Genomic DNA, 10,967 nt, shown 5'->3' with positions numbered 1-10,967 from the left:
GAGAACCTCCTGAAGTTGATTAATGTGAGATGATTAATTGCGAGCCCCTGGCTAACTGGGCACACAGAGCCACACCGGACTCTCCCGGAGAACACTGCCAGATGGCACTTGGCTGTGCTAGGAATTGCTTGGCTCCCTGGCAACAGAAAAATGGGGCAAAACTTTACAGATGCGAGAAGAGCAGGGAAAACACTGGGTCGCTGTGAACACAGCAGGGAAGCTGCAGCTGAAATGCTTGTACCCGCCCTCCCCCTTACTACTAATATTGAGTTCTAGCGATGCACTTGGGGAACTGCCGATAGAACCCACAGCTCTACAAGAACAAGAAACAACTGTTTTGGGAGGGTATGGGCATGAGAAGGACCACGGAACAAGCAACCCACAAGCAAAACACAGGCACTAAGGCCTATGAAAACTCACTTGTGCTCATAGATCTGAGCTGTCAGGCCACGACTAGCATCATCACTTCTGTCACTTACACAGACACCACTGAGGCTGGAAAGATCTCACGCAGCTCCTCTGCAGAAGCAGCACTCAGCACCTATGCTCTTAATAGCGCTTGTGAAATACTGTACATCTGCACAGGACTGCAGCTTGGGCAGTTTTAACTAAAGGCCAAAGCTATTCAGATGACTTGTAAACACAAGACCAAGGCATGTGATGCATAATCACTGGTTTCACGTTACTTAGCACTCCCTCCTCCCCCCCTTGTCCCTGTGGACATAGATCACACGGCCTAAACACAAGCTGAAGGCTAGGTGGTGTCTCACTGTACAGGATTGCTTTTCCACTTTAGGTAGGCACGGGTAAAACTCATGCCAAGAAAGGACTGGAGCACACAGCAAAACTTGGCACTGCCATATTGCTGATCTGGAGCAGTCCCTTCGGTACGGGGGAAGAGGGCAGCACTAGTGAGACTTCACTGCTGACAGGTGACTCAAGTGTGCCTTACAAGCTCAGCTGCACTGCAGACTGTAGTTGGGCGGGACAAGGGAACACCTCGCAAGCTCCTCCTTCATTGATCCACACTACACAGAAAGAAAATAACCTTAAGGAAGGACACCATACAGGACCTATCTCAAGTCTTGTGTTAAGGACTTAATACAGCCCTAACCAGTGGGCCCCACAAACAGGCTTCTAGTGTCTGGGTAATTCATGACCACTGCTTGTTTACGTAGAGAAACGTTTCTGTGCAAGCCTCCGTACAGCAAGGTGACAGGATCCAGACGCAAGGCGGGCTCCCAGATTCCTCTGCAAGTTGAGAGCTCTCTATCTTGACACTGCTACCTCTGAGGGAAAGAACTTGGTTTTTTGTATTAGCTTCACAGGAAGCTCAGAGGAACCTTGAGAAGTTGCTACGACTATCTACGATAAGTCCATGCGACTTTTCAGGGCACACATCTCCCCTGCAAAGAAGTAAAAACTCATTAATAAATGGAAACAGCGTCACACAAGAAACATGAAAGCAGGAATGTTACTAACCTTGACAACACGCAGACCAGCCTCTTGTGTTTTTTTCCTCCCAACAGCAAATCAGTGGTCCACTGGACAGCAAACATTTAAACTTCACATCATTTATCGGCAGTAACCTCAATTTCAAATGTGAACAACTTCATTTATTAGCTTAATAAAAAGCCTAAATGCATAGAGCTGCAAACATCGGGTAGGTACCTCAGAATACACTGAAAATGGGTTCAGAGCTATAATCAACCGTCTTTATTATCGTAGAGAAACCAAGATCGCCATGATTGCAGAGATCCACAGCTGAGAAATCCTAACAAAAAAGAAGTCGCCTCCATGCTATTGTACCACTCACTTACTACAGTTACAGCTATGACTGGAAAGCACAGCTCTCACACTGTATTTGCATCTCATTCACCTTTGGAACACATCACTTGTACTTCACAGGTATACAAGTCCTCCTGGCTTCCTGCTCACAAGGATATCAAACATCTTAATGCAACACCACATGAAAGCTTCTCTATTTTCTATGCACGGTTGTTGTTTGTTTGTTTTCTAGGTACATAAGCAGTGTTAAGTCCCTGAGTTGCACGTTCCCTTACACCACCTCCCCAGAATTCACTGCATGCTTTAGGTTTACAAGTTACCGCCGTTCTCCTGTATCAGCACCAGCGAGCGTCCTCAGGAGGCACGTCGCCCTCCCCTGTATGCAAGACAAATTTGGCAACAGGAATTAGGAAAGCACTTCGACTGGAGACAAACAGCACACGGGTCTCCTTAGAGCTTCCTTCAGATATCTGTTGCTGCCGCTGCCTGCTTTTAAAAGACAGATTGGTAGTTCAGAATTAGGCAAGGAACCTTTGCCCCTAAGAGGTCACTGTCAACAGATCATCTCACGAGTACCAAACATACCAAACATATCTTGTAAACATCAATAACTTAGGATATATTCAATGAACATCGATGCCAAAGGAGACAACTTGCAATTCAGAAACAGCCTTTTCTAACAAAGTCTTTTTGGCTTGACAAAGAAAGTTAAAATTGTTTTTGAAACCGTTAGTGCAATTTTTATTTGAGAGGTCAGCTATAAGAAGAGTTGAACAGACGAATCCAGTATAACACCTCAGCTTCCAAGTTGTATTTTAAACCTGATACAAAATATGGCACAGAACTCTTTATCCCTAGAGTCAAACATCGTAATCTCAGAAATAAATCCACGGCTATTTCCCTCCCAGGAAGATTGGGGCGGGGGTTAAGTTCTCTACGAGATAACTCACATTCCATATAAAACAGAGGGACAAAAGCTTACAGCATCAGAACTGCAGCTGTGTGCTTGGCCAGTACCTCTGCAATCAACACATCCAGCTTGATCTAATGTAAAATTCATTAGGAAAAGCAAATGAAGGAAAAGTAGGCGGCCTCAATGAAGAGATATGCAATGCAGCATTTGAGAACGGTTTCTGAAACTCATTCTTTCCTGCAGATTCAGAGTCCTGGAATGGTAGCTCTGGGCTTTTGCACCAGGAACGGCTACTAACAACATCCTCCAGTGCTACCTGAATTTTGATCTGTCACATTCCAAGCAAAATAAGAACGAGTAACCAAGCTCCTACCCAAAGCAAAAAGAATCGGTGTCGCTCTCTTTGACACTGATAACGGCGTATTATTGAGAACTGTCCTTTAGAAGAGCATACAGGTTTTTGGAATCAGAGGTCAGGCCTCAAGACACTCCCGCAGTCTTCAACTTCTGTCTGAGTTAATAGCTCTGATTTAGGAGGCACCACAAAGTGCTGACCACATCACTTCCTTATTGCTTTTGCAAGCTATATTCATTCTAAAGACACCTAGTTCAGTACGGCATCTTCGCCCTTCTCCATCATTTCTCTTCCAATACGAAGAACTCCCACTAACCCTAATGGAAGTCAACGTGTGCACACACAGGACGTTACAAACCATTTAAGGCTATATGGCTGACCGAGAGAAACAAAAATACATACACATTACCAAATTGTTCTTCCATTTGACAAAGGGTACTGAGTTTTAATTCGCACTCTTCAAACCATCACCCCTCAACCCTCTTTATTATCCACCTTTTCTCCCTGCCCCTTTAATTTATGGGAAGACTCCCTGTGCTTCCCTAAGCAAAACAAAAAGATCACATCAAGTTTGCTCCATAGGCCAAAAGGTTTAAAAAAAAAAACAAAAACAACAAAAAAGAAACAAACCGGTTCACAGTTAACCATAAATAAAAGTGCAATAAGTGTTCAAGTAGAGTGTAGAGTTCAAGCAAGCTGTACAACCACATTTGGCATAGTCATCTTTTAAAGGCTCTGCGTGGGTCCCTCCCGTTACTGACAGCAGGGGGAAGAGGCTGAACGCTATTAGCTGTTGCTGGATTTACAGGTCCTCGTCCATTGCCTCTCCCACTACCTGCATAAGAGTGGCCGTGATTATACGTAAATGGAAATCCACTTGATTCGGGTCCAGTTTGTAAACCATTTCCTAGAAAAGACAAAAAAAAAGTCATCACAAGTTCCATCGATTCAAGTCACCGCTTCCATACACAAATTAACAACAGAGAACACAGACTTTGCAGCAATCAACAAACCCTGAGCACTACAAAAAGCCCCTCTGGCTTTCCCAAGACCCCGGCCTGCAACTTACCTTTCCTCCCCCATCCCTTCCAACAAAAGCAAGACAGGACACAGGTAGCTTGACAATTCTTTGCATAGCAAATATATAGGAGTCTAAATGAAACTACACTGATGCTTTCAGAAACGCCATCTTGCAGGTAAGCACACCAAAATGTTAAAGAGGGCAGAAATCAAGGAGAAACAAGCAAAAGCAAAGCAAGCTGCGTCTAACTTATGGCATCATTTCCCATGACCAGATTTTGGAATAGAAAGCTGTCATGTGAGATCCAGTCACGGAAACAAGTCAGCTAGCACTAAGTATTCACAAATTGGAGCCTTAAGCATCATTGCTCATGTTTTGTTTTCACCTCCTCCGAGGACGTGCCTACATATCAACGGGTTTAAATGCCCACTTTGCTCATTCTGGAAAAGGAGCCACTGGCCTCAGAAAGCATTGCTCTTCTTTGCTCAGAACCATTCATTTTCAAAGAAGCAAAGAAGGCTCATAAGTAAAATATAAAATGATCACACTATGAAAGCAGCAAACAGTCACTGTTTCAAAGTTACACAGGGCTTTAGAGCAGAGAGTTACAGATCAGTTTGCAGAGCTTAGCTGTACGACACCAGGCACCGAGTCTGGGCTTTGAATAGGCAGCCACAAATAAGGCTCCCTCTGAGCTTACATCAAGACTTTGAGGCAACTTAGTTAAGCTTTAATGTTTAAATACAGTATATTACAAAACCACACAGTCAGGTCAGATATTAGAATTCAGATTACCACCAACTTTCATCTATTTTGAGGAGCTAACCTGGCAGAAAAATGTGGTAGTAGGCAAGATTTCTAAGGCTAATGTCTCAGGTGGTTTAAATAAAATGCCTCCTTCTACACCGCTTCATAAGCAGAACTTCAAGAGCTGCCAAAGTCTTTAAAAGCACCAGAACTACACAGAACTAGTAAAATCCTATTTACGTGGTACAGGCTCCATGATTATTCTGATATCTCTTCCTTTTCTTGGAGACAAACCCCAAAACCACTACTCAGCAAATGTTTGTATTGATGTGCTTGCGAGCTCAGTCTCCACTCCAGAATGTTTTTAACTCTAGTACACTGTTGTAACACAGTAGAACAGAACCTTAAAATAAGTTCCTTTTAATTATTGTAGACATACCTTCACTTCACAAAGTGAACAGTGACTTACCCAGTGGCCCGAATGTACAAGAACCCATATTACTCGAAGCAGAACTATTATTCTGTTCGCCTTGTGCCTTCAGAGAGATATAAAAACAAATAAACATGGATCAGAGAAGTTTCCATAATTTCACATCGAGGGATTGATTTTGTCCCCACGTTCTTACTGCAGCTCTATATAAAAGTTACCTGCTACTCCACTTACTGACTTCAATCTACTTACTAGTTCAAGACTGTTATTCCACAAGAGTCACAGTATTCATAACAAAGAGAACTTCATGGTGGAAGTCTCAGACAAGTTTAACATACCGGTTTGTTCTGTCCAGTGTGTTCTGAGTTGGGTTCACTGAAGTTTGGCACTTCTGAGTATACCATGCAGAACCTGAGGAGAAATAACCATTATGGGAAAGTTCTAAAACTGTTCTTGAAGTTCTGAACTCTGCTACTCAAAGAATAAATGTTCTGCAAATAACCCACCACCAAGAACTAATCCCGAGCCCTTTCCTTCAGAAAGGAGTCAGAAGGCTTTAAAGGGCCTTGGTAGTTGTTTGATCCCTGTGCAGGGTTGTACAGAAGTTGTCACGTGTATTTCTGTCCAGCAGAGGAAAGTAAACATTTGCTGTATGAAGTAAAACAGACAGAAGAAAATAAAATGCAACGAAGAGCTCCCTTCACATCTCCTGTCTGCGCAGTTTTGCCCAGCACCCACTCGTAAGGTCACCCGAGGCAGTCACCCGGCCTGCTCCCACACTATGGCTGCCTTACACATCTAGGCAAAACAACTTCTCCCACACATACCCTGTGCAATGAGCACCCCATTAGCATACTACACTAAGTCCAGAACAAGAACAAAAGTCAGAGCATCCTTTACCATTTAAGGGGACTCTTAACAAATAGGCCCACTAAGCAACCACACGGAAATTATAGCAGGAATAAAGCTTTGGATCATTAAGCAACTCAGAGTAGCTAAACAGAAGTACAGCTCCTGCTGAGGGACAGAACCATGATTAAGACTCAGTTCAGTCCAACCTGCCAGCCTTTAAACTCACTAGATGACAACACTGAGGTGATGACTTGACACTAAGAAAATCTGCTGATCATTCCTCACCTAAAAGGGAGGCTATCCCATAGCACTATTTCTCCAATATCTAGAAAGGCTCCTGCAGCACTTATAACAACAGAAGTACTCTTCTGGTTTGAAACCTTGCTATTTGACCTGTTGCCTGCCTGCAGTGTTTCTCATTCTGTGCCACAAAAAGCCACCGTCTCACCCTGTAAGCTGTTTAAAGACAGTTTGAGGTTTGTTTCTGTTTAGATAGGACTCACTCAAACGACATCTGTCTTCCTTCTTTGTGCTGCTTCTCTCAAGCATGATAAAGACATAGGGCTTCCATCAAAATGGTAACTCAAGCTAAGTGACTAAGTACTTTGTCATAATATACCACCCCATCACCACCTCACCGTAAAATCCACATCCGTGCCATGACAGAAGCTCATCTACCTCAATATACTTAACGTGTCATTGCAACAAACGTGAAAACCCACATCACAGGTACCTGTATTGTACGTATTCAAGACCAGACAGCACAGTTTTGCTGACTTAGTTCTTATTTGTTGAGAGCCACCACATCTCATACTTACCATGGTGCTCTGCTGAGAACTGAACATAAAACCACAATGTATGCGCAATACTTACTCCCCAATTTTATGCAGCTCGCCTCCTCGCCCTGTGTAAAGTGTCAGGCATCCTTTCCACAGAGACGCATACCTGGCCAAAGAGAGGACATGCAAAGTAGTCAGTCTCTTAGAAGAAGAAAAACACCACTGCTGAAAAAGCAAGTAGAAACATGACACCTTCAAGGGTTAAAAGTTATTACATATCACAATCAATGTACTCAAAACAAGCCCCAGGGACCTCGAGTGTTCTCAACTAGATTTTGATCTTTATGTTTTACCTGCAGTAAAAATTACTGAAAGCTCAGCCGAACCCCCTGGGAATTCAAGGGGACCGGCCAACTATTTTGAGACTTGCTCTTTCCCCGGCTAGAAAAAACCTTGTGACCCATTCCTGCAGAAAAGGCATTTTGCCAAAAGCAGGACCCATGTTACCACCCAACAACAAGTCTCAGTTCTGGAACTTGAGACGCTTGTGGTAGGAGCCGGGCAGAATTACCTCTGTTCACTGAAAAACACAGATTTTGATAGTGATAAGCAGAATAGGAAATGCTTTTTCAGTACTGATCATTAACATTTTTTAAGGGAAAAGTTTGAACACAGTGTTCCCAGTGACATACAGAAACATACTATAAGCATTTTTGGATTGCATAAGCATCCACAAGACACAGCACAAGTGACAAATGCTCCAGGCACTAGAATCTGGGCTTATAGAAAGCTTTCTGTAGAGTCGTTCCTTTCAGTGGGGGGCATCATGTAAGGAAAACACAGCAACATTCACACTGGAAGACTGGATGTAGTGCAAAGAACCTAAAAGGAGCACAGGCACATTCATCTTCCTGCAAAGGAAACACAAGCCCCACACACTCCACCCTCAGGAGTCTCTGATAATCTCGAGTCACCACTTACTCATGCTCCAGGTCTATCTCCTGAAGATAGATAAGAAGCCCTCCTCCTGTCCTTTGCCTTATCTAGTCACAAGGCCCCCAGTAGAAGCACCAGGGAGAGGCCCCACTGGCAGAACAGGACCCTAATGCCAATGCAACGGTGACCTTCTCTGCTCAGCACAGTGCAAACAGCGCAGTGCTGCTTTGGAACTTCTCCTCGGGTTGTCCATTTAGAAGCAGGAGTAATCCTTTACAGCTTGAAGTGCCACCTTTCGCTTTAAAGACGATTCCCTCTGTGTTTCACCTTTAATAACTAGCTAGCTGGACAGACTTCATGCAGAGCACAAAAGAAGATAAAAACAAGTGAAAAACAAAGCGCACATTTACTGGGACAAGACTCAGCAGATCTTGATGCCTTCCAGCACAAAATTACTCCAAGTATGTGGTTTTCCCTCAGAAAGAGTTGGCCGTGAAACACTAAACTCGAGAACTTTTTAATTCAGAAATGCTAACTGCAGCAGCTTCCTGTAAAATGAGTTCATCAGCAAATGATGGTAAACAACAACAGTGCCTGCTTTTGCAGAGGAATGCATCTATAACAGCTGGAAATTCAGCAGAAGAAAGACACATTTACATGTAAAGCCTAGCTAAGCTTTACTACTTGCAAGAATAAGCAGCTTGCACTGGAAAGAATCAGATTACCCTACTGAATGGAGCTGAAATCTACCTGCCTTCTAATGGCAACTTCCCACACTGAATCCCACCTGAATTAAATATGTGTTCAGAGAAACCCATATGACTGCTTGAAGGCTTTTCTTAATAGAAGAGCCAAACCAGAATATACTTAGCTTTTGCAATTACACACTCTAAAGTAGGCTTGCAATTCATGTAGATGAAGGCACAACTTAACCACCTACAAAGATGGTGGATGTCAGCTCATGGATTTAATTCCTACCAGCCAAACTCAGCTTTTGACACGAAGAGATGCAATGACCCTCCCCCTTGGCAATGCTGAACTACCAGAGCAGCTGCAGCAAGAAGGCCTCAGAGAATGCTGCTAAAGTGTATCACAACTTGTTTCAATGTCAGCTATGCGTAAGGCCCTGTCCTGGCCCAGAGCCCTGGTTTCACTCTGTGCATTTCAGTGCCCCAGCACTGCCACGTGCTTCTGCTTCCCCAGAACAACCTCTGCTGAAGAGTCAAGCTCATTTCACAGAAAACATCTGCATAGGAGGAAGCAGCTACAGGCTCAGCAGTAAGGGTTGTCCGGTTCCTATGTAGAAATCAGGAACTACACTGAAATGAGCAAGCGCAGGAGCTCAGGAAACACCTCCACCAACCCACCTCCTCCTCATTTTTTTTCATAAGCACAAATTAAAAGGATCTTTCACATGCTTTAGCGCCACAATCTCCTGCAGGAGAAAGTATCAGTGCAATATACTTGAAGCGTGAAGTAACTAACGTGAGCTCAAATGAAAGCAACTGTTACTGTGCAACTAGCAAAGTGAAGCGAAAAAGGATTTTGTAATTACTATTAAGTTTAGCTTCCCACAGCCACCAAACCTGGAATGGGTGGTTCTTCTGTGAGCAATTAAGCAACACCTACCCAAATTTAGGCCCTGCAAGGCCTCCCTAGTGTGGAGGTTTATGGTGAATTTGAGAAGGCTCTCCCATGCCTGTCGTTTCTGCTAAGCCCACTGCAATGAAAAGCAACTTTCTTACGTTAGAGACGTTAACAATCCCAGCCTTTCATTGAGGAGCTGATTGCTGGGGTACAGTTCAGGCTGGAAAGGTAAGAACACGGTTCTCCCCGGTCTCCTTCACTTACAGACTGGGACTGACTGCTGCATGTGCTCCCTAGGAAAAGAACTCCAAGAGAACAGCTCATTCGGGCCCAACTCACTCACCCAGTACAGCCGCCCGTGACAAGCGCAGGCCCCTCCCACCACCTCGCAGGGAACACGTTGGCGCTGGGCAGTCCCGGGCTGGAACGGACTGCCTTCATTCGGCAAACGGCCCCATGGGCCGCTCCAGCACAAGGAGTCAGCCCGAACCGGGCGGGCTGCGGCTCCCCACGCGGAGCACAAGGCGGCTTCCAACCCCAAGCCTTCGTACGGTGACAAAGGACTCCCCGGGCCGGGCGGTGACGGCCGAGACCCCCCTACGCACCCTTTGGTGAGGCGAATGATGTCCCCCGGTTGGATGAGGCTGCCAATCTCGTCCCACACGGAAATGATGATGCTGCCCGTCTTGTCGGCCACCTTGCAGGACCTCACCTCGTGCCCGTCCTTGGTCTTGGTGACGCGGCCTGCGGGAAGGAAGGAAGGAAGGAGGGAAGGAAAAGGGGGAAGAAGAAGGGAAGCGTTTGTGCGGGGCACAGCGCGGCCAGGCCGCGGCTCCGCGGGACGTGGGCGGCCCAGGCGGGGCGTGCGGGCCGCCACTTACCGATCTCCAGCACAATAAAGACGACATTTAAGTTTTTCAGTCCTGGTTTTATGTCTTTTATAAAGACGTACGCATCGCTCGCCGCGCTCATGCTGCGGCCGGCTGGGGGGACAGGGCCAGCGGGGGACAGGGCCGAACCCGCATCCCGCGGGGCGGCGGCGGCAAGGCAGGGCCGGGTGGGGGACACCGGCAGCCCTCACACGGGACGGGGACACGGACACCGAAGGGCTGCGAAGTCACTGGGAGGCTCGCTCAACCCCCACCGCTCCCTCTCCCCACCGACACAACGTACACCGCCCTCCTCCCGCTCCCGCCGGCACTGAGGCGAGCATGTGCTCCGAGCCCCTTTATATACCGATCGGGCGCCACCACCCGAAGGGCCGGGCGGGGGGGGGAGGGAGGAGCTGCCGAGTGGAACCGTCCGGCGCACGCGGAGCGCGGGGACTGGGCAACGGGCGGGCGCGCGCCGGCGCCGCGCTCTGATTGGTCCGCGCAGCCGCCATTTTCCCTTTGGCCGGGCACGCCCCCAAGCAGGCGGGGCTGGGTCTGTGTAGGGCGTCTCCTCTGTGGTGCTTTCTTCAGGGCTGGGAACGGCCCTACTGCGTCCCGACGTAAGCCTAAATCCTGCTCAGCAGAAGAAAACAAAAAGCCCAGGCACAGACCCTGAGCTGTACCAGG

At 46.5% G+C, this 10,967-nt stretch overlaps 1 protein-coding gene across 1 annotated transcript; it reads right to left on the bottom strand.

Moving 5' to 3' along the window:
• Positions 1-361: 361 nt before the first annotated feature.
• On the bottom strand, positions 362-10,610 carry NABP1 (nucleic acid binding protein 1). Its single transcript, XM_072342297.1, has 6 exons — positions 10,290-10,610; positions 10,014-10,152; positions 6,980-7,051; positions 5,593-5,665; positions 5,294-5,360; positions 362-3,963 (listed from the first exon to the last, which is right to left on the bottom strand). Exons 1-6 carry the CDS (start codon positions 10,378-10,380, stop codon positions 3,776-3,778), a joined length of 630 nt encoding a protein of 209 aa, XP_072198398.1. The 5' UTR covers positions 10,381-10,610; the 3' UTR covers positions 362-3,775.
• Positions 10,611-10,967: the final 357 nt, after the last annotated feature.

Source organism: Excalfactoria chinensis, chromosome 7, assembly GCF_039878825.1.
Source record: "Excalfactoria chinensis isolate bCotChi1 chromosome 7, bCotChi1.hap2, whole genome shotgun sequence".
Classification (NCBI taxonomy): Eukaryota; Metazoa; Chordata; class Aves; order Galliformes; family Phasianidae; genus Excalfactoria; species Excalfactoria chinensis.
Note: the sequence above shows the minus strand (reverse complement) of the source record. Positions and strands in the feature narration are given on the sequence as shown.

What these genes read in the sequence shown, in the direction of transcription:
- NABP1 (XM_072342297.1), bottom strand. Translation starts at nt 10,380, where the DNA reads ATGAGCGCGGCGAGCGATGCGTACGTCTTTATAAAAGACATAAAACCA. An exon ending in ATCATTCGCCTCACCAAAGG is followed by an intron (nt 7,052 to 10,013) that starts GTGCGTAGGGGG and finishes CTCTTTGGCCAG; the next exon opens with GTATGCGTCTCTGTGGAAAG. An exon ending in TTGTACATTCGGGCCACTGG is followed by an intron (nt 3,964 to 5,293) that starts GTAAGTCACTGT and finishes TGTCTTTTCTAG; the next exon opens with GAAATGGTTTACAAACTGGA.